This window comes from Abramis brama (assembly GCF_963993115.1).
Source record: "Abramis brama genome assembly, chromosome: 12".
Taxonomy (NCBI): domain Eukaryota; kingdom Metazoa; phylum Chordata; class Actinopteri; order Cypriniformes; family Leuciscidae; genus Abramis; species Abramis brama.
This window is the reverse complement of record NC_139974.1, coordinates 22,077,249-22,101,221: the sequence shown is the minus strand read 5'-3', so window position 1 is coordinate 22,101,221 and position 23,973 is coordinate 22,077,249. Positions and strand designations below refer to the sequence as shown.

General features: G+C 37.6%; 2 protein-coding genes across 3 annotated transcripts; one reads left to right on the top strand and one right to left on the bottom strand.

Moving 5' to 3' along the window:
• Positions 1-5,090: 5,090 nt before the first annotated feature.
• Positions 5,091-7,324, top strand: LOC311093565 (uncharacterized protein). The gene is made up of 2 exons (XM_084131063.1): positions 5,091-5,274; positions 5,847-7,324. Exons 1-2 carry the CDS (start codon positions 5,093-5,095, stop codon positions 7,051-7,053), a joined length of 1,389 nt encoding a protein of 462 aa, XP_083987189.1. The 5' UTR covers positions 5,091-5,092; the 3' UTR covers positions 7,054-7,324.
• Positions 7,325-7,326: 2 nt separating this feature from the next.
• On the bottom strand, positions 7,327-10,715 carry LOC311093566 (uncharacterized protein). Of its 2 annotated transcripts, none has more exons than XM_084131065.1 (5): positions 10,059-10,715; positions 9,787-9,908; positions 9,327-9,490; positions 9,103-9,235; positions 7,327-8,377 (listed from the first exon to the last, which is right to left on the bottom strand). In XM_084131065.1, the coding sequence occupies exons 1-5, from the start codon at positions 10,138-10,140 to the stop codon at positions 7,916-7,918; spliced, it is 963 nt and encodes a 320-aa protein (XP_083987191.1). In that variant the 5' UTR covers positions 10,141-10,715; the 3' UTR covers positions 7,327-7,915. The 2 variants fall into 2 exon arrangements, with proteins under 2 accessions (XP_083987191.1, XP_083987190.1); XM_084131064.1 differs by having other exon boundaries at positions 7,327-8,422; positions 10,059-10,679.
• Between the last annotated feature and the right edge of the window lie 13,258 nt (positions 10,716-23,973).

The window sequence follows — 23,973 nt, the reverse complement described above, 5'->3', positions numbered from 1 at the left end:
TACTACTACCATTTGACCAAGTATCACGTCTCTAGGCCTTACGGTTTTGGCTGCACGATGCGTTTTAGGGAAGAATAATAATAATAATTAAAGCTGCAAGCAGCATTTATCGGGGTTCAAGCATTTAAGGCCTTTAAGCACATAAGCATTTAAGACATTAAGTTTTATTTAGAAAGCTTTTAACCACTGAAATAATAGATGGAAAAGTCCATTTACAGCCAATACAGGCAATTTACCATAGGAAATATATGGTTTTCAAACCTTTTTAACAGTTATAGCGCCACCTATGGTCCGATCAACATGAAATTTGGCATGCTTGTTTAGAATATTATGGCACATATGCTCACCAATTTTCGTGAAGTTCTGAGTTTTCGTTTAGGATTTATAAGCTTTTGAGTGCATTTTGCCACGCCCATTTTCTTTATGACCCAATTATAGCCATACGAAAAATTCAAAAGTTCAACTTTTTTTCGATAATTATTGATCAGGAGAGTCCAGAGAATTGTCCTAGACTGGTCTGTTTCCGATCGGGCGAAAAACCAGGGACTAGTTCGCAAAAGTAGGTTTTTAACATATTCGCGAATAATTAATGAACGATTTGATTGACAGCAATGGTTCTTGAGGCAATGTTGTTCAGCATGAGCAGATCTATCAAATGATATGCATTTTGTGACAATAAGTGTAACACCACGTGATTACAGAGCCGTAAAACTCGTTAGCGCCAACTAGTGGCCGATTTCTTTCATAATTCTTACAGACCTCTAGGGCTATGAGTTGAACATGCCCATCGAGTTTCGTTCCGATCGGCCTCCGTTAACCTTGTCTAATAGGTGCTCAAACTTCATTGGCCGATGGCGGCCATGTTTTTTGAGATACACCAATGTCCTCATAGACATACATGACACCTTGGGCCAAGACACTGCATACCAATTTTCAAGTCAATCGGACTAACGGTCAGGTGGTTAAAGCCTGTTTTATGTTTTTTTCATGTTATAGCGCCACCATGTGGCCAATCGCCGCGATTTTTTTACTGTGACCTCAGATTGACCTCTTACACATGTGTACCGAGTTTGGTGAAGATACCTCATTTACTTCTGGAGTTATAGCCATTTTAGTAAAATAGGCCCCTCCCACAACGTACGTTTTGGCGCCCCTTAGCGTGCGTGAATCGAAATTTCAACTTTTTTTCGATAATTATTGATATTCAGACTCCAGAGAACATTTCTGTACTGGTTTGGTTCAGATCGGGCGAAAAACAACACAACCTCCCACAACGATTTGCCACATTCTAGAATTATTTAATATGATTCTAGCATGATTTACTATCATATACCATGTTCCAGAATGATTTATTAGGATTCTAGCATGATTTACCTTGATACACCTCATTTCAGTATTATTTACTATGATTTACAATGTTTCTAGCATGATTAACCACATTACTAGCAATTATGTGAAGTGTCAGTGCAAATGAGGTGATGAACACTGACAAAATATTATTGTGTTATAATAGTTAGTTATATACGTGATTTTTAGTGTGTGTCCAAGTATGAATGCAAAAGCACATGTAAAATATTTCATTATTAAGTAGAATGGCCAGCAGAGGGCACTAGAAGACCACTTATTGGCTCACTTTCACTTTAAACCAGTTTTCTGCACTAAAGCAAACCAGTTTTTCCATGTTAACTCAATGCATGCTTACACACACACACACACACACACACACACACACACACACACACATACACACACAGCATAGTTAACCATGATTTACCATGATATACCACGTTCTAGTATTATTTACCAGGAGATAAACGACAATCTAGTATTATTTACTTTGATTTACCATGTTTCTAGCCTGATTTATCACATTACTAGCAATTATTTGAAGTGTCAGTGCAAATAAAGTGATTAACACTGACAAAATATGATTGTGTTATAATAGTTATTGCTATATAAGTGATTTTTTTAGTGTGTATTCAAGTATGAATGCAAGCACATGTTGAAATATTTCATTAATAAGTAGAATGGCCAGCAGAGGGCAGTAGAAGACCACTTATTGGCTCACTTTCACTTTAAACCAGTTTTCTGCACTAAAGCAAACCAGTTTATCCATGTTAACTCAATGCATGCTTACACACACACACACACACACACACACACACAGCATAGTTAACCATGATTTACCACATTACTAGCAATTATTTGAAGTGTCAGTGCAAATAAAGTGATTAACACTGACAAAATATGATTGTGTTATAATAGTTATTGCTATATAAGTGATTTTTAGTGTGTATTCAAGTATAAATGCAAGCACATGTGGAAAAATTTAATTAATAAGTAGAATGGCCAGCAGAGGGCAGTAGAAGACCACTTATTGGCTCACTTTCACTTTAAACCTCATGATTTTGACCAGTTTTCTGCACTAAAGCAAACCAGTGTTTCCATGTTAACTCAATAATGCATACTTGCTACATATGCTACACACAATAATGCTACACACACACACACACACACACACACACACACACACATGTCTGGTTTACTATCTTTGTGGGGACTCTCCATAGACTTAATGGTTTTTATACTGTACAAACGGTATATTCTATCTCCTTACACTAACCCTACCCCTAAACCTACCCATCACAGGAAACTTTCTGCATTTTTACATTTCCAAAAAAACTCATTCTGTATGATTTATAAGCTTGTTTACCCATGGGGACCTCTATTTAGGTCCCCACTGTGACACGAGTCCCCATGAGTCTGTGTGCATTCAGGTTGAAGTCCCCACCGGGATAGAAAAACAGGTACACACACACACACACACACACACACACACACACAAATGTTTCAGTGATATTGGTGTCACATTCACCTTCATCACATTCACCTTCTGTCTTCATCACATTCACCATCTGTCGTCATCACCTGCACCTGCTCCTCATCACCCTCCTCATCATCACCTGCTCCTCATCATCATAACCGTCACCTGTTGTCCTTGTCTTGATCTGTGTATTTAAGTTCCCCTCTCATCCATTATCATTGTCGGTTATTGTTTGTGCACTAGCACTCTGTTATGTTTGTTTTCATGTTGGAAAATAAAACCTTTGTTATATTTGTACCACACACACACACACACACACACACACACACACACACACACACACACCATCATTTATCATGATTTACCATGGCTGATACCAATACCAATATGAGAAAATGACTATTTTAAACAGCAGGGGGCAGTAAAATACCACTTATTGGCTTAACATGCCATTAATTCATATCATTTTCACCTTTTTAACTGTTATAGAGGCAAATTTTGTCCGATCTGTCTGAAAATTTTCATGCTTGTTCAGGGTGATATTTCACACGTTCTGACTTGTTTTTAAGAAGGTCTGAGCATTGATTAAAGAGATATAGGCTTTCGGGGACACTTGGTAAAGGCCAGATTTTGAAGTGAACCTATTATAGCTATCCAAATGAAGTAGTTCAACTTTTTCTGACAATTATTGATCTAGTGAGTCCAGAGAATTGTATTGCACTAGTTTTGAACATTATGATATGAAAATTATATGATCAGAGATGGAAAAGACCATTTACAGCCAATACAGGCAGTTTACCATAGGAAATATATGATTTTAAAGCTTTTTAACAGTTATAGCGCCACCTATCGTCCGATCTCCATAGAATTTTTCATGCTTGTTAATGATGTTATGTCACATATGCTGACCAATTTTTGTGAAGTTCTGAGTTTTTATTTAGGATTTATAGGCTTTTTAATGTATTTTGACACGCCCATTTTATAAATTACCCTATTACAGCCATCCAAATGCAAAAGTTCAACTTTTTTTTTGATAATTATTGATCTAGAGAGTCCAGAGAATTGTCCTAGACTGGTCTGGTTCCGATCGGGCAAAAAACCTAGGACTAGTTCGCAAAAGTAGGTTTTTAACATATTAATGAATAATTAATGAACAGTTTGATTGACAGCAATGGTTCTTGAGGCAAAGTTGTTCAGGATGAGGAGATCTATCAAATGATATGCATATTGTGTGGATATTTGTAACACCACGTGATTACAGAGCCGTAAAACTCGTTAGCGCCAACTAGTGGCCGATTTCTTTCAAAATTCTTACAGACCTTTAGGGCCATGAGCCGAACATGCCCATTGAGTTTCGTTCCGATCGGCCTCCGTTAACTTTGTCTAATAGGTGCTCAAACTTCGTTGGCCGATGGCGGCCATGTTTTTTGAGATACGCCAATGTCCTCATACACATACATGGCACCTTGGACCAAGACACTGCATACCAATTTTCAAGTCAATCGGACTAACGGTCAGGTGGTTATAGCCTGTTTTATGTTTTTTTCATTTTATAGCGCCACCATGAGGCCAATCGTCGCGATTTTTTTACTGTGACCCCAGAGTAAGCTCATACACATGTGTACCAAGTTTGGTGAAGATACCTCATTTACATCGGGAGTTATAGCCATTTTAGTAAAATAGGCCCCTCCCACAACGTACGTTTTGGCGCCCCTTAGCGACCGTGAATCGAAATTTCCACTTTTTTTCGATAATTATTGATATTCAGTCTCCAGAGAACATTTCTGCACTAGTTTGGTTCCAATCGGGCAAAAAACCAGGGACTAGTTCGCAAAAGTAGATTTTTGACAAAATTCAAAATGGCGGAAAATCTATCATGGCGGAAATGAAATCGGAGATATACGTTTTGTTCGTCAGGCGTCCAGCTTTCCAATGATATAAGACACTTGAGTCTACGACATACGGTCTAGGAGTTATGAGCAGTTTCGCGCTTTTGGTTGTTATAGCGCCACCTATGGGCCAATCGGGGTCATAATCTCTGAACCTTTCCTCGATTTTTGTACTACCATCTGTCAAAGTTTCAAAGTTCCAGCTCTTACGGTTTGGGCTGCACGATGCGTTTTACGGCGGAATAATAATAATAATTAAAGCTGCAAGCAGCATTTATCGGGGTTCAAGCTATTAAGGCCTTTAAGGGTTTTTAAGCACAAAAGCATCAAAAGTTATCAGGTTTTATTTAGCAAGCATGTAACCACTGACATAATGGGGATGGCTAGTGCCTACGTCATCGTAGCCAAATACGTCACTTCCGTGTCCAAACCGAATTGGGCTAGAATGGTGCAGTGCTGTGTCCCAAGTTGTAACAACAGAAATGATGTCAATAAAACGATTAGTTACTACCGCTTTCCTTTGGATGACAACGAGAAGAGGAGATGGCTTAAACTGATACGGTAAGCTGGATATCTAACCATGAAAAATACATTTAAGTGCGGGCTAGCGCCAGTATTTGCGCTAAACGTTAGCCGAGATAACGTTACCTGTTGCTGTTAACGATGGAGTGGGGCCACATAAAATAATCGAGATTAAAGTCATTATTTACGGGAATAAAGTTGCCATTTACTAGTTTAATGTGACTGAGTTTAAAGTCGTTATTTATGAGAATCAACTAGCTAGTTATTTATGAAAAGTCATATTGTAAGATATTAAACTTTTTTACAAAAAACAAACATTTTACAAGAATGAACGAGATTAATTACGAGATATACGTAATATTTTACAGAATTAAGTCGTTTACAAGTCCTTTTTTTAGATTTACGTGACAATTTACCAGAATAAAGTCAGTATTTACATTTTTGAGAATGAAGCCATTAACAATATAAAAGTCACTATTTATACAGTTGCCAAATTGTGTTGCTTTTGTGGAACAGGGGTGAGAGGGACAAGGGTTCTGCACTGGCAGAACCTACTTCTTTTTGTTTATCGCCACAGAGTTCTTTATGTAATGTTTTTTTCTTTTATCCAGGCGTAAAGATTTCACACCTAACTACAACTCAAGGGTCTGTGGATGGCATTTTCCACATGGCAAAGCAGCGGGGCCCACACGGTTTGCCTGGAATGAGGGAAAGGCTTTTCCTCACATCAGCCAGCCGACCAAACGGCAAAAGAAAATGCTCCCGGCGACTGTAGAGGACGAAGGAGGAGCTGAACCAGGCCCAAGTCACCTTGACACTGCTCAGAAGACCCCAAGTAGTTCAAGTGTTTTGGTGCTTGAAATTGAGAATAAGATGCTCAGAAAAGAAAATGACAAACTGAAGAAAGAATTGGAGAAACAAAAACAAACATTTTCATTTAGTCAAATATCCTCCCACCCAGACATAGTCAACTATTACACTGGCTTGCCAGATGCTGCCACAGTCTTATTTTTGGAGACCCTTCTTTCCAAATTTGATCTCCAGTATCACTTTGATTGGAACGTCCAAAAAATGCCCTTAATCGATCAGCTGCTCTTGACTTTGATGAAACTCCGACTGAATTGTGGTCTTGTTGACCTTTCTGTGAGGTTTAACTGCTGCCGGGCCACAGTCACCAACATCTTTATCACCATCTCCAGTGCCCTGTATGACATTTTGTATGTCGGCATGATGGAAAACAAAATTCCTTCCAGATTCAAGAACCAAACCTCCCTGCCACATTGCTTCCAACCATTTCCCAATTGTCGGATTGTGCTCGACTGTACTGAAGTACCTGTGTCCAACACAGAAAGTTTGGACACCCAAAGTCATCTGTACAGTCATTACAAAGGAGGTACCACGCTTAAGGCTCTGATTGGTGTGGCACCTAATGGATTCATTACCTTCGCCAGTGACCTGTATGGTGGAAGCACATCGGACAAAGCAATAACAGCAGACTGCGGAGTACTTCAACAGCTAGAAGCAGGTGACATGGTGATGGCTGACAAGGGCTTCACTATTCGTGACATTTTACCTGCAGGTGTTTCACTGAACATCCCAACATTCCTTGTCAACGGACAGTTCACAATGGAGGAAATCAACCACAACAGACTTATTGCCAGTGCAAGAGTTCATGTGGAGCGTTCTATTCAGCGCCTGAAAACATTTCACATTTTGTCATACATTCCGTACCAGTATAAAAAGCATGCAAACAAGATACTGAAAGTGTGTGTTTCTCTCACAAATTTACAGACACCCATCCTCCGTGAAATAGCATGAATTTCCTCTCACTGTTTGCCACAATGCCATCATCAGCATTGAATTTTTCTTTAACTGTATTCCATATGAACTGTATCAATGTTGTTTTTTACTTGCTAATCAATTTTCCTAAACTCACATGTTAAATGTTATATTTTTTTAAAGGTTTGTTATACATATTATCAACACAACTGTGTTTGATCCTCCATAAGCTGAATGAATAATTTTGTTCCGTTTGACAGCCTGGATGCAACTGAAGCTGAACAAGACAATTAAAAAGTCTTCACACTGATTATGTTGCTCCCACTCAATTTATTTGAACTGCATGTTACTGCTTTTCTTTTTCTTTTTTAGAATAAATAAAACAACAAAACACACAAACATCATTTTAACTGGTACAAATGCACAGATATTGATATATACAAATTGGGAGAGGCTACAACATTCAAACTGAAAATAATGCTTTAGAACTAGGAATGTCAAGATTAACTGATTTTTACAATAACCGCGGTCCATAAATCCACTCAAACGCATGAAGTCAATGGCAGGTTCATAAGTTAAATGTGAAAATCTTATTTTCATAGCGGCCAAAGGAAGAGTTAAAAAAAAAAAGGATCATGTGCAGCCGCGTTTGTCACGTAAAAATGGACATGAACCGTGTAAGCACATGGAAAGACATAGATCTTTCAAAAACATCCACATAAATCTGCTTTCTTATAGCTAGCTAGGTAGGTATAGGTATTGCTAATAATGATAATAATAATAATAATAATAATGATATTCTACTGCCTATTTATAAGTTTACTTTTTATTATATTACTTTTTTATATATATTTGAATCCTGACATCCCTATTTAGAACATGTAAACAAATGCAGGGTTAATCATTTAATATCGGAGAGAATATGGGGCAGGAAAATGTCCTTATAAAATATTTCTAAAACACTAATGTTGTTTGCCCAAGCTGGATCTTTATGGATGAACAGAATTACAACATCCAGCGGAGTCCATACCACCAGGTGGCATGTGCCAGCTCCCGTAAGGTACAGGTTGCCCTGAATTTGATGCCAGTAGTTGTGAGTCGGCTTCATTTTCAGTAGGCCAGTAACTTCATCCAGTTTGAGATAAAAGTCCTTTGCCTCTGCTGCCTGAATTATGGTCTTGTTTCTGGCTGCATAAGGACATTTCACCTCAATGATGCAGTCAGCAGATACTGTCCCATCTGGAGAGCCACCAAGCAGGCCACTGTCAGAGAGAAACACTCCGCTCTCCTGGATGGTCACACCAGTGCGCTTCATGTACTCTTCTTTAGCCTTTGGCTCATGAACGATTCCCCAATCACAAGCCTGGGGGTTGAAAGGGAATTTCATACACAATGGCATCACAAGGTGCTTTATAAAGGGAGAGAAGGAAAGAAATATCAGCCCAACCCTTGTAGTACAATCTTTGTTTACACTTGTTTGATTTAAAAATTACCCTAGGGTCTCTATGTGGGTTTTTTCTGCCACCAAAGGGTGATATGTAGAACTAATTGACAATAACCTTCACTGTATTTGAGAGTAAAAACATTTTTGGTGAAGAAACTTAATTGTACATAAATTTTGAATATGTGATAAAAAATAATGTAAACGGTCTAAAATACACTGTGGGCAAATTTACAACCCTTTCAAACCTAGTTTTGGCTGTTTAAAAGCCACAACCATTACAGCTGAAAAAACCTCTGATAAAAAAATTTGATCAACCTTTTTTCCCCAAACACTATTCATCAAGCTCAGACCTGATCAAAACAATTATTTTTTTGTTTTTAAATAATGGATTTTAACCTTGTGAATGCCTTTCATATGTGATTTCACTGCAGTGTCATGGTTGAATGAAAAATTGTGGTTATAATGGGAGTTGCTGGGGAGTATTACTTAAAATTTGATGCTGCAGAAAAAGTAATGTGCCAAAGCAGATGTTTTCACAAGTCTTTGGAAGATCCAGGAGTGTGATAGCATATAACAAATATAACTAAAGGATATGTTTTATTACAGTACCCAAGGGTTAAAAGAACTTTGTGTCCATCACTTACATGAGCTCCTTGCTTGAAGTTGTAATGACCAAGCAGCGTTTTGAATAATGAAGGAGGGTAAGAGTTCCTCTTCACTGCCGCCAACACAAGACCAAAGTTGCTGGCTGTAACTCTCTTCTTGCGATATGCCATCCTGTTATAAAGAAACACACAACAGTTAACCTCACAGTCACTAATGACTTTTAGTACACATGAAATCAATCGATCCTTGTATGTATTATTACCATAAGTCATTCTGAGTTTGCCCAACTGTGGCCCTCTCGATGGCTTCCTTTTGTTGTGGGCTCACAGCAAGGGATGAAAGGAGATGTTGAGCTTTGTCCTCACAATACCCGGAGTTGGCCAATATCCCATCAAAAGTTTTGACGTGATGGCAGGGGTCAAAAGTCTGTCCCAACAAATATCATTGAATCAGAATAACAACAATTAGATCCCTTCATGTCAACATTGTTCACAGACATACATATATTGAGTTGCCTTGTGTACGAAATGCGCGGTTTGAATAAAGTTAAAATTAAAGTCTGAACAGGTTTATGTCTGATTTGCAATTTAAATCTGTGGATATGTCAAACTAAATTTACCATCTTACTAGGGATATCGTCAATCTTTGTAACTGATTTAATGTTGTGTACATGTGAAGTTTCTGATAAAGCAGGACATGAAACAACAAAACACAAGTCAAACCTGAGGCAGTGCAGGAGGTTCTGGAGCTAATATCCAACCCAGACCTGTAAAACGGTCACGCTGTGCCAGAGATGACGATGCCCATTCTCTGTCCTCCGGGGTGACAGGGCGTTTAATTCCAGCTGAAAAAATAGCATAAAGGATATGATGGTAACTGCTATCTAACCCAGGCTTAGATTTTACTATGAAAAGAAAACATATGGTCATTGTTTTTCCAATGATAACAAAACAGAAAGCATGACAGATATTTCCAAGTTACTCGAAGAACTAACCTTGTGATGTGGAAGGTGCAATCACAGACACTTTCTTGGCCGTGATTTGCTCTGTTTTGGGTGTCGTGGGCCTCTTCCACATACACTCGACATCCGTGCGGGTGAAGTTCTTCTCAGCCCAAATGAGGAGGGCTGCAACATGGTGGCACTTGGACCTCCCGATGGCACAAGAGCAAGAACTTGCCTTCACTTCCTGTCCCTCAACGTGTACCTGAGTGAAATCAACTTTGCTAACCCTCACAAAAAACTCTTAACAATGCTAAGAGGCAAAGCTTTGTAGTGCACTCTGTAAGCCTGCACTGCTAACTTTTTTTTATTATAGTATGTTTATTTTTTTATTGTTTATACTTTTTGCCCCCTGAAGTCTGGTAGTCACTGTATAAGATACCTCCTATATTTACTATTTAATTGTTCGTTTCCTGTCTATTCTGCACACCCTGAGTGTTTTCTTGAGAGCTGAATGTAACAAGTGAATTGTGAGATCAATAAAGGTTTTTCTTATCTTTGTGTTGCACTAGGTGGAGCCAACAACTAGTTAGGTAACGTCTAATCTGTATTGGGCGAGCAATACTTTTCCAGAGTTTTAAGTTGTCAACAAACCATAGGTACTTATTCTAACATAGCTAAGTACAATAGTTAACGTTACACTTGTACAGTAAAGTTAGCTTGGTGGCCGACAGCCTTATGTTAGCGAGGTAACGGTAGCTACTAAAAACTTGTAACGTTTGAACCGTGACAAATGTACAATCTTTTTATGGTAAAGGGCGACAGCTTAATGTTTGATTAACAATTTGTTTTATGCTCATATAAAACAACAAAAGTCATAGAAATTTGTGCCATTTGACGAGTCACTCAAGAGTCGGGACCTCACCTCAACCTCGTAAACTTTACTTTTCATTGAAGCCTGTACTTTCCCTTTCAGACTTCCACCTGCCAGCACACTAACATTTACAACTCTGTTGGAGTTGTACGAGTTCAAACCCTTTTTCACGGACTTTGGGGTGTCCGCAAAATACGATGTCACCGTAAAAAAAGTGACCGGTTCCTTAGCTACTGCCATTGTGTTTACATTAGACGCAGCGGCTTGGACACGGAAGTGATGTCGTGACGTCACACTAGCCATCCCCATAGATGGAAAAGACCATTTACAGCCAATACAGGCAATGTACCATAGGAAATATATGGTTTTAAAGCTTTTTAACAGTTATAGCGCCACCTATAGTCCGATCTCCATAAAATTTGGCATGCTTGTTAATGATGTTATGTCACATATGCTCACCAATTTTTGTGAGGTTCTGAGTTTTCATTTAGGATTTATAGGCTTTTTAGTGTATTTTGCTACGCCCATTTTATAAATGACCCTATTACAGCCATCCAAATGCAAAAGTTCAACTTTTTTTTGATAGTTTTTGATCTAGAGAGTCCAGAGAATTGTCCTAGACTGGTCTGGTTCCAATCGTGCGAAAAACCTAGGACTAGTTCGCAAAAGTAGGTTTTTAACATGTTTGCGAATATTTAATGAACGGTTTGATTGACAGCAATGGTCCTTGAGGCAAAGTTGTTCAGGATGAGGAGATCTATCAAATGATATGCATATTGTGTGGATATTTGTAACACCACGTGATTACAGAGCTGTAAAACTCGTTAGCGCCAACTAGTGGCCGATTTCTTTCAAAATTGTTACAGACCTCTATGGCCTTGAGTCGAACATGCCCATCGAGTTTCGTTCCGATCGGCCTCCGTTAACCTTGTCTAATAGGTGCTCAAAATTCATTGGCCGATGGCGGCCATGTTTTTCGAGATACGCCAATGTCCTCATACACATACATGGCACCTTGGACCAAGACACTGCATGCCAATTTTCAAGTCAATCGGACTAATGGTCAGGTGGTTATAGCCTGTTTTATGTTTTTTTCATGTTATAGCGCCACCATGTGGCCAATTGCCGCGGTTTTTTTACTGTGACCTCAGATTGACCTCTTACACATGTGTACCAAGTTTGGTGAAGATACCTCATTTACTTCTGGAGTTATAGCCATTTTAGTAAAATAGGCCCCTCCCACAACGTACGTTTTGGCGCCCCTTACCGTCCGTGAGTCGAAATTTCAACTTTTTTTCGATAGTTTTTGATAATCAGACTCTAGAGAACATTTCTGCACTGGTTTGGTTCCGATCGGGCGAAAAACCTAGGACTAGTTCGCAAAAGTATGTTTTTGACAAAATTCAAAATGGCGGAAAATCTATCATGGCGGAAATGAAATCGGAGATATACGTTTTGTTCGTCAGGCGTCCAGCTTTCCAATGATATAAGACACTTGAGTCTACGTCATACGGTCTAGTAGTTATGAGCAGTTTCGCGCTTTTGGTTGCTATAGCGCCACCTATGGGCCAATCGGGGTCATACTTTGATAGGTTCTCCCCAAATTGAGGACTACCATTTGGTCAAGTTTCAAGGTTCCAGCTCTTACGGTTTGGTCTGCACGATGCGTTTTAGGGGAAAATAATAATAATAATAATAATAATAATAATAATTAAAGCTGCAAGCAGCATTTAGCGGGGTTCAAGCATTTAGGGTCTTTAAGCACATAAGGCAGTTTAGTGAGTTGTCTGAGTTTTCGTTTAGGATTTACAGGCTTTTGAGTGTTTTTTGCCATACACATTTTCTAAATGATCCTATTATGGCTACCCAATGGGTAAAGTTTAAGTTTTTTATATAATTATTGATCTAGAGAGTCCAGAGAATTGTACTGCACTGATATATTTCCGATCGGGTGAAAAACATAGGACTAGTTCGCAAAAGTAGGTTTTTAACATAATCGCAAGTATTTAATGAACAAATTAATTGACAGCAGTAGTTTTTGAGGCAAAGTTGTTCAGTATGAGGAGATCCATCAAATGACATGCATCACGTGATTACAAAGCCGTAAAACCTGTTAGCGTCAACTAGTGGCCGATTTCTTTCAAAATTCTTACAGACCTCTAGGGCCACGAGTCGAACATGCCCACCGAGTTTCGTTCCGATCGACCTTCGTTAACCTTGTCTAAGAGGTGCACAAACTTTATTGGCCTATGGCGGCATAGACATAAATGGCACCTTGGACCAAAACATTGCATGCCAATTTTAAAGTCAATCGAACTAATGGTCAGGTGGTTATAGCCCATTTCATGTTTTAGTGATGTTTGGCCTGATCTCCATTTTAAATAATTATTTTAAAGGTGCCGTAGAATGCATTGATATATTTTAAATTGTTCTATGATATCTCTGAAACAGAAATGTCTTCAACAGTCAAGTAGTGGATAAAATCACTAACGTTACTTTCTGCTTGCGGTAGGGGTTGTAATGGAAATATAACATTAGTTGGAACTGCCCCCTTCTTCAGTATCAAACGATGAGCGAAACCTGCTTGATATTGTCCCAGGTTAGAAAAACTGTCAGTGGTGAAATGGGCAGAGCAAACTAACAGCTTTGAATTAAAATGGTAAGGTATCCTGTTGTAAAAATCAACCATGCCTGTTGGCAGTTCTCTTTTGTGGGAAGGGAATGAAAAGTTCTGAAATCCGCAGCACAGCCTCGAACATAACATTTATATCCATGATCTGACATTTTCACTATTGTCCTTGCTTGCTTCTTCACAATACCTGCAGAACTTCTGATGATTCGGCTGTGCAGGTCCACGTTAACACTGCCTGGCCTAGACATGGGCTGGTATATGCAAATTGGGGGGGTATAAATATGAATGATCCCGACTCCAACGTCACAGTCGGTGTTATGCTGTAATTCACTCATTTTTCAGCGGTCTTTTGCAAACAGGAGATTTACACATGAAGGAGGAAACAATGGTGTTTGAGGCTCACGGTATGTCAGTTCCTTGTCCAGAACTCTTACCATTCAACTATGCCAAGATAAATACAGTTTTCAATTGTATGGCACCTTTAAAATAGTTGATTAGTAATATAATGCTTACTTGTAGTCTGAAATGGCTTTAACAAAAGAAGAAAAATATTCTTAGATGTCTGTTCATTCTAATCATGTACAAATAAAGTAGCACAGTAAGATTACATTTATTTGAATGCATTAGTGGGTGTGTGATTGCGCTGTGTGTGCAGCTTATCAATATTAAAAGTGAAGGTGTAGTTGATATCTTTGTTGATAATATCTGTAGTAATCAGAAAAAAACAATTAAGAAATAAAGAATTAAAATTACAAATAATATTCTGTTAAGATATGAGTTACAATAACATGATTTGCAATAGTAATAATATCAATACTATATGCACAATACACAAAGATTAGACTCTCAGGTCTGTGTCTTTCAAAAACATTAGTATTGCAGCCAATGTGAGTCTGTGGGATTTATAAACAGACAAAATATGATTTGAAATGTTATTTTAATGATTTTATAAAGTTTAAACAATATTTCAAATGGAAACTAACTGGAAAATAATATTTTAGTAAGCAGAATGAAGCAATGAGTGGTCTTCTGGTGGTTAAAATGTAAATGAAAACAATAATACTTAAACAATAATACTTAATACAGTAACCATGCTTCAACACACACATGCAAACACATTTGGTTGTAGATGTAGATATTTTAAATTAAAGATAGGTAACAAAATGATAATTGCAAATCTCCTCCGTATAACACCATTTTCAGATTTCAAATTAATCACTGAGAGGCAGAATTGTTCAAACTGAGAGCTCAGTACAAATGAAGTGATAAACTGACAAAACATGATTGTGTTATAATAGGTGATTTTCATGCAAGCAATTTTATATAGTCTAATAAAAATGTATGCAAAAGCACAGGTAAAAATATTTTTATAAGTAGAATGTCCTGCAGAGGGCAGTAGAAGACCACTAATTGACTCACTTTCATTTGAAAGACTTTTTTATCCACCAGTAAAACAAAGCAGTTTCTCCATGTTCTTTCCATTAAGCATGCTTACACACACAGACACACACAGACACACACACACAAAGACAAATATGTTTTCAATGTTTTTGGGATGTTATTGTGAAAATATCTTTTAATGGTCTAACCATTTTCACATATTTCTTTGTGATCTGTATTATCAGTTATAATAATAATAAATAGCTTTAAGCATTTGCTTGTTGGCCAAAGCTGAAAGCTGATAAAAAGATTAATACTATGTCTAATACTGCTGCTCCCTCTAGTTGACAACAGTGGAATTACAGCCTCCATCTTACAATTGAAGTGAATGAATGGGAATTAGTTTTTTCACTTATATCTCGGGAACCAGATGGCGAAAAATTCTAAACCTCAGAGCATAGATAGTGCTTGAGGAGCCCTGTTGAATGAGACCATCACAGTGTTTTTGGGCGATTGGGGCCGGGAGCTATGACCATTCAAAGGCATGTCTTTTGGAGCAGTTTTCTCTGGAATGCCGAGGGCAAATTACACCACATTTGAATCGAAGCTAGCCAAGGATGGGCCCTTTCCAATGAGCCCTCACACAAGGTTCGGGGTGTTCTGGTTCGGGAGTTACGGCCGTTCAAAGTCGGGGGTCCCGCGGACTAGCGTTCCGTGGGGGGGGGCGCGCTCCCGAGGCCCGCGACGCTACGTTTCGATCAAGAGCCCGGAGAGGTCCTTACCATCAAAATTTGAGCGCGCGGCGACTTTCCGTTTTCGAGTTATGAGTGAATTTGTACTGGGGGGGCGTGGCCTAAATGGCGGACAAGGTTTTACTTTCGTTTTCTAAATGTAAAACAATTGTCAATAGTAACACTCCAATAGATGCATTTTGACAAAATGTGATTGTAAATGTTAAAATAATGATTTTATAAAGTATAAATATGAATTATATAACAATATTAGGGAGTAGTATGATGAAATGACAGCAGGGGGCAGTACAATACCACTTATTGGCTTAATATGCCATGTTATATCATTTTTACCTTTTTAACTGTTATAGAGGCAAATTTTGTCCGATCTGTCTGAAATTTTTCATGCTTGTTAAGAGTAACATGTTCTGACTAGATCTGAAAGATATTTAAAAGATATAGGCTTTTGGGGACACTTGGTCAAGGCTACATATTAAAGTGACCCTATTATAGCCATCCAAATGAAGAAGTTATACTTTTTCTGATAATTATTGATCTAGAGAGTCCAGAGAATTGTACTGCACTAGATTTGAATATTATGATTTGAAAATTATAAGATCATAAATGGAAAACACCATTTACAGCCAATACAGGCAATTTACAATAGAATATATATTGTTTTAAAGCTTTTTAACAGTTATAGCGCCACCTATGGTCCAATCTCCATAAAAATTCCCATGCTTCTTTAGCATGTTATGTCACATGTGCTCATCAATTTTTGTAAAGTTCTGAGTTTTTATTTATGATTTATAAACGTTTGAGTGTATTTTGACACGCCCATTTTCTAAATGATCATGTTATAGCCAAACAAAAGCAAAATTTTCTTCTTTTTTTCGATAATTATTGATCTAGAGAGTCCAGAGAATTGCCCTAGACTGGTCTGGTTCCGATCGGGCGAAAAACCTAGGACTAGTTCGCAAAAGTAGGTTTTTAACATGTTCACGAATATTTAATGAACGGTTTGATTGACAGCAATGGTTCTTGAGGCAAAGTTGTTCAGCATGAGTAGATCTATCAAATGATATGCATAATGTGACTATAAGTGTAACACCACGTGATTACAGAGCCATAAAACTCGTTAGCGCCAACTAGTGGCCGATTTCTTTCAAAAATTTTACAGACCTCTAGGGCCATGAGTCGAACATGCCCACCGAGTTTCGTTCCAATCGGCCTCCGTTAACCTTGTCTAATAGGTGCTCGACTTCATTGGCCAATGGCGGCCATGTTTTTTGAGATACGTCAATGTCCTCATAGACATACATGGCACCTTGGACCAAGACACTGCATACCAATTTTCAAGTCAATCAGACTAACAGTCAGGTGGTTATAGCCCTTTTCATGTTTCTTTCATGTTATAGCGCCACCTAGTGTTTAATCGTTGTGATTTTTTTACTGTGACCCCAGATTGAACTCCTACATATGTGTACCAAGTTTGGTGAAGCTATCTCATTTACTTTTTGAGTTATAGCCATTTTAGTAAAATAGGCTCCTCCCACAACGTTCATTTTGAGCCCCCTAGCGACTTTGAATCGAAATATCGACGTTTTTTCGATAATTATTGATCTTCAGACTCCAGAGAACATTTCTGCACTGGTTTGGTTCCGATCGGGCGAAAAACCTAGGACTAGTTTGCAAAAGTAGGTTTTTGACAAAATTCAAAATGGCGGAAAAATTTGCATACCGGAAATGAAATCGGAGATATACGTTTTGTTCGCCATGAGGTCTGGATTCCATTGATATAAGACACTTGAGTCTAGGACATACGGTCTAGGAGTTATGACCAGTTTCGCGCGTTTGGTTGCTATAGCGCCACCTATGGGCCAATCGGGGTCATACTCTCTGAACCTTTCCTCGATTTTTGTACTACCATCTGACAAAGTTTCAAGTCTCCAGCACTTACGGTTTGGGCTGCACGATGCGTTTTAGCGGAGAAGAATAATAATAATAATAATTAAAGCTGCAAGCAGCATTTATCGGGGTTCAAGCAGTTAAGGCCTTTAAGGCATTTAAGCACAAAAGCATCAAAAGTTATTAAGATTTATTTAGCAAGCATGTAACCACTGACATAATAGATGGAAAAGACCATTTACAGCCAATACAGACAGTTTACCATGGGATATATATGATTTTAAAGCTTTTTAACAGTTATAGCGCCACCTATGGTCCGATCTCCATAAAATTGTTTATTGTGACCTCAAATTGAACCCATACACATGTGTACTGATTTTGGTGAAGATATCTCATTTACTTCTTGAGTTATAGCCATTTGAGTAAAATAGGCTCCTCCCACAACGATTTGCCACATTCAAGAATTATTTAATATGATTCTAGCATGATTTACTATCATATACCATGTTCCAGAATGATTTATTAGGATTCTAGCATGATTTACCTTGATACACCTCATTTCAGTATTATTTACTATGATTTACAATGTTTCTAGCATGATTAACCACATTACTAGCAATTATGTGAAGTGTCAGTGCAAATGAGGTGATGAACACTGACAAAATATTATTGTGTTATAATAGTTAGTTATATACGTGATTTTTAGTGTGTGTCCAAGTATGAATGCAAAAGCACATGTAAAATATTTCATTATTAAGTAGAATGGCCAGCAGAGGGCACTAGAAGACCACTTATTGGCTCACTTTCACTTTAAACCAGTTTTCTGCACTAAAGCAAACCAGTTTTTCCATGTTAACTCAATGCATGCTTACACACACACACACACACACACACACACACACACACACACACACACACACACACACACACATACACACACAGCATAGTTAACCATGATTTACCATGATATACCACGTTCTAGTATTATTTACCAGGAGATAAACGACAATCTAGTATTATTTACTTTGATTTACCATGTTTCTAGCCTGATTTATCACATTACTAGCAATTATTTGAAGTGTCAGTGCAAATAAAGTGATTAACACTGACAAAATATGATTGTGTTATAATAGTTATTGCTATATAAGTGATTTTTTAGTGTGTATTCAAGTATAAATGCAAGCACATGTGGAAATATTTAATTAATAAGTAGAATGGCCAGCAGAGGGCACTAGAAGACCACTTATTGGCTCACTTTCACTTTAAACTTCATGATTTTCACCATTTTTCTGTACTAAAGCAAACCAGTTTTTCCATTTTAACTCCATAATGCATGTTTACACACACACACACACACACACACACACACACACACACACACACACACACACACAAAGACAAATGTTGTTGTTTTTTCAATGCTATTGGGTATGTCATTATGAAAATATATTTCAATGGTCTATAAACATTTCACAAAGTCTTTGTAAGCTATTAATCAGATTATTCAGAATTTATTTAGAAACCTAAGACTACACACACACATTATGTTGTAGATACAGATATTTGAAATATATGATGTGATCAAACTGTCAATACTAATACTTTAACAGATGGATTTTGAGTAAATGTAATTGTAAATGTTAAAATAGGGATTTTATAAAGTCTAAATATAAATTATAGAACAATATGACAAAATGACTATTTTAAACAGCAGGGGGCAGTAAAATACCACTTATTGGCTTAATATGCCATTAATTCATATCATTTTCACCTTTTTAACTGTTACAGAGGCAAATTTTGTCCGATCTGTCTGAAATTTTTCATCCTTGTTCAGGGTGATATTTCACACGTTCTGACTTGTTTTTAAGAAGGTCTGAGCATTGATTAAAGAGATATAGGCTTTCGGGGACACTTGGTAAAGGCCACATTTTGAAGTGAACCTATTATAGCTATCCAAATGAAGAAGTTCAACTTTTTCTGACAACTATTGTTCTAGTGAGTCCAGAGAATGGTTATGCGATAGTTTTTAACATTATGATATGAAAATTATATGATCAGACATGGAAAAGACCATTTACAGCCAATACAGGCAGTTTGCCATAGGAAATATATGGTTTAAAAGCCTTTTAACTGTTATAGCGCCACCTTTGGTCCGATCTCCATAAAATGTTGCATGCTTGTTAATGATATTATGTCACATATGCTCACCAACTTTTGTGAAGTTATGAGTTTTCATTTAGGATTTATAGGGTTTTTAGTGTATTTTGCCACGCCCATTTTATAAATGACCCTATTACAGCCATGCAAATGCAAAAGTTCAACTTTTTTTTGATAATTATTAATCTAGAGAGTCCAGAGAATTGTCCTAGACTGGTCTGGTTGTTGCGATCGGGCAAAAAACCTAGGACTAGTTCGCAAAAGTAGGTTTTTAACATATTCATGAATAATTAATGAACAGTTTGATTGACAGCAATGGTTCTTGAGGCAAAGTTGTTCAGGATGAGGAGATCTATCAAATGATATGCATATTGTGTGGATATTTGTAACACCACGTGATTACAGAGCCGTAAAACTCGTTAGCGCCAACTAGTGGCCGATTTCTTTTAAAATTCTTACAGACCTCTAGGGCCATGAGCCGAACATGCCCATTGAGTTTCGTTTCGATCGGCCTCCGTTAACCTTGTCTAATAGGTGCTCAAACTTCATTGGCCGATGGCGGCCATGTTTTTTGAGATACGCCAATGTCCTCATACACATACATGGCACCTTGGACCAAGACACTGCATACCAATTTTCAAGTCAATCGGACTAACGGTCAGGTGGTTATAGCCTGATTTATGTTTTTTTCATGTTATAGCGCCACCATGAGGCCAATCGTCGCGATTTTTTTACTGTGACCCCAGATTGAACTCATACACATGTGTACCAAGTTTGGTGAAGATACCTCATTTACTTCGGGAGTTATAGCCATTTTAATAAAATAGGCCCCTCCCACAACGTACGTTTTGGCGCCCCTTAGCGACCGTGAATCGAAATTTCAACTTTTTTTCGATAATTATTGATATTCAGTCTCCAGAGAACATTTCTGCACTGGTTTGGTACCAATCGGGTAAAAAACCAGGGACTAGTTCGCAAAAGTAGGTTTTTGACAAAATTCAAAATGGCGGAAAATCTATCATGGCGGAAATGAAATCGGAGATATACGTTTTGTTCGTCAGGCGTCCAGCTTTCCAATGATATAAGACACTTGAGTCTACGACATACGGTCTAGGAGTTATGAGCAGTTTCGCGCTTTTGGTTGTTATAGCGCCACCTATGGGCCAATCGGGGTCATAATCTCTGAACCTTTCCTCGATTTTTGTACTACCATCTGGCAAAGTTTCAAAGTTCCAGCTCTTACGGTTTGGGCTGCACGATGCGTTTTACGGCAGAATAATAATAATAATAATAATAATAATAATAATAATAATAATAATTAAAGCTGCAAGCAGCATTTATCGGGGTTCAAGCATTTAAGGCCTTTAAGCACATAAGCATTTAAGACATTAAGATTTATTTAGAAAGCTTTTAACCACTGAAATAATAGATTGAAAAGTCCATTTACAGCCAATACAGGCAATTTACCATAGGAAATATGTGGTTTTAAAGCTTTTTAACAGTTATAGTGCCACCTTTGGTCCGATGTCCATAAAATTTGGCATGCTTGTTAATGATGTTATGTGACATATGCTCACCAATTTTTGTGAAGTTTTGAGTTTTCATTTAGGATTTATAGGCTTTTTAGTGAATTTTGCCACGCCCATTTTATAAATGACCCTATTACAGCCATCCAAATGCAAAAGTTCAACTTTTTTTTGATAATTATTGATCTAGAGAGTTCAGAGAATTGTCCTAGACTGGTTTGGTTCCGATCGGGCGGAAAACCAGGGACTAGTTCGCAAAAGTAGGTTTTGAACATGTTTGCGAATATTAAATGAACGGTTTGATTGACAGCAATGGTTCTTGAGGCAAAGTTGTTCAGTATGAGGAGATCTATCAACTGATATGCATATTGTGTGGATGTATGCAACACCACGTGATTACAGAGCCGAAAAAACTCGTTAGCGCCAACTAGTGGCCGATTTCTTTCAAAATTCTTACAGACCTCTTGGGCCATGAGTCGAACATGCCCATCGAGTTTCGTTCCGATCAGCCTCCGTTAATCTTGTCTAATAGGTGCTCAAACTTCATTGGCCGATGGCGGCCATGTTTTTTGAGATATGTCAATGTCCTCATAGGCATACATGGCACCTTGGACCAAGACACTGGATACCAATTTTCAAGTCAATCGGACAAACGGTCAGGTGGTTATAGCCCTTTTCATGTTTTTTTCAAGTTATAGCGCCACCTACTGTTCAATCGTCGCGATTTTTTTACTGTGACCTCAAATTGAACTATTATACATGTGTACCGAGTTTGGTGAAGATACCTCATTTATTTCTCGAGTTATAGCCGTTTTAGTAAAATAAGCTCCTCCCACAACGTACGTTTTGGCGCCCCCTAGCGACCGTGAATCGAAATTTCAACTTTTTTTCGATAATTATTGATATTCAGACTCCAGAGAACATTTCTGCACTGGTTTGGTTCCAATCGGACGAAAAACCTAGGACTAGTTCGCAAAAGTAGGTTTTTGAGAAAATTCAAAATGGCGGAAAATTTTCCCAGGCGGAAATGAAATCGGAGATATACGTTTTGACCGTCTTGAGCCAAGGATTACAGTGATATAAGACACTTGATTCTATGACAAACCGTCTAGGAGTTATGGCTGATTTCATACTTTTGCTTGCTATAGCGCCACCTATTGACCAATCGGGGTCATACTTTGATAGGTTCTCCCCAAATTGAGGACTACCATTTGGCTGAGTTTCAAGTCTCCAGCATTTACGGTTTGGGCTGCACGATGCGTTTTAGGGGAAAATAATAATAATAAAAATCAGAGCAATTACAATAGGGTTTCAGCACTTCGTGCTTGAACCCCTAATAATAAAAATCAGTACAATTACAATAGGTGTTCAGCACTTCGTGCTTGAACCCCTAAAAATCAGTACAATTACAATAGGGTTTCAGCACTTCGTGCTTGAACCCCTAATAATTAAAGCTGCAAGCAGCATTTATCGGGGTTCAAGCAGTTAAGGCCTTTAAGGCATTTAAGCACAAAAGCATCAAAAGTTATTAAGATTTATTTAGCAAGCATGTAACCACGGACATAATAGATGGAAAAGACCATTTACAGCCAATACAGGCAGTTTACCATGGGATATATATGGTTTTAAAGCTTTTTAACAGTTATAGCGCCACCTATGGTCCGATCTCCATAAAAATGTTTACTGTGACCTCAAATTGAACCCATACACATGTGTACTGAGTTTGGTGAAGATATCTCATTTACTTCTTGAGTTATAGCCATTTTAGTAAAATAGGCTCCTCCCACAACAATTTACCACATTCTAGTATTATTTACTATGATTCTAGCATGATTTGCCATATTCTAGCATGATTTACCATGATATACTACATTCTAGTATGATTTACCATTGTTTACTGTGATTCTAGCATGGTTTACCATAGTTTATCATGATTTATCATAGTTTACCATGGTTTACCCTGTTCTAGCATAGTTTACCATGATTTACCATGTTCTAGCATGATTTACCATGATATACCACATTCTAGTATTATTTATTATGATTTACCATGTTTTTAGCGTGATTTACCATGATTTACCACATTGCTAGCAATTATGTGAAGTATCAGTACAAATGAAGTGATAAACTCTGACAAAATATGATTGTGCTACAATAGTAATTGTTATATAAGTTATTTTTTAGTGTCTTATTGTTATATAAGTGATTTTTAGTGTCTAATGAATGCAAAAGCATATGTGAGTAGACTTCATTAATAAGTAGAATGACCAGCAGAGGGCAGTAGAAGACCACTTATTGGCTCACTTTCACTTTAAACTTCATGATTTTCACCATTTGTCTGCACTAAAGCAAACCAGTTTTTCCATTTTAACTCCATAATGCGTGTTTACACACACACACACACACACACACACACACACACACACACAAAGACAAATGTTGTTGTTTTTTCAATGCTATTGGAATGTGTCATTATGAAAATATATTTGAATGGTCTATAAACATTTCACAAAGTCTTTGTAAGCTATTAATCAGATTATTCAGAATTTATTCAGAAACCTAAGACTACACACACACATTATGTTGTAGATACAGATATTTGATATATATGATGTGATCAAACTGTCACTTTAACAGATGGATTTTGACTAAATGTAATTGTAAATGTTCAAATAGGGATTTTATAAAGTCTCAATATAAATTATAGAACAATATGACAAAATGACTATTTTAAACAGCAGGGGGCAGTAAAATACCACTT

What these genes read in the sequence shown, in the direction of transcription:
- LOC311093565 (XM_084131063.1), top strand. Translation starts at nt 5,093, where the DNA reads ATGGCTAGTGCCTACGTCATCGTAGCCAAATACGTCACTTCCGTGTCC. An exon ending in AGATGGCTTAAACTGATACG is followed by an intron (nt 5,275 to 5,846) that starts GTAAGCTGGATA and finishes TCTTTTATCCAG; the next exon opens with GCGTAAAGATTTCACACCTA.
- LOC311093566 (XM_084131064.1), bottom strand. Translation starts at nt 10,140, where the DNA reads ATGTGGAAGAGGCCCACGACACCCAAAACAGAGCAAATCACGGCCAAG. An exon ending in AACCTCCTGCACTGCCTCAG is followed by an intron (nt 9,491 to 9,786) that starts GTTTGACTTGTG and finishes TTGTTGGGACAG; the next exon opens with ACTTTTGACCCCTGCCATCA. An exon ending in ACTTCAAGCAAGGAGCTCAT is followed by an intron (nt 8,423 to 9,102) that starts GTAAGTGATGGA and finishes CCCTTTATAAAG; the next exon opens with CACCTTGTGATGCCATTGTG.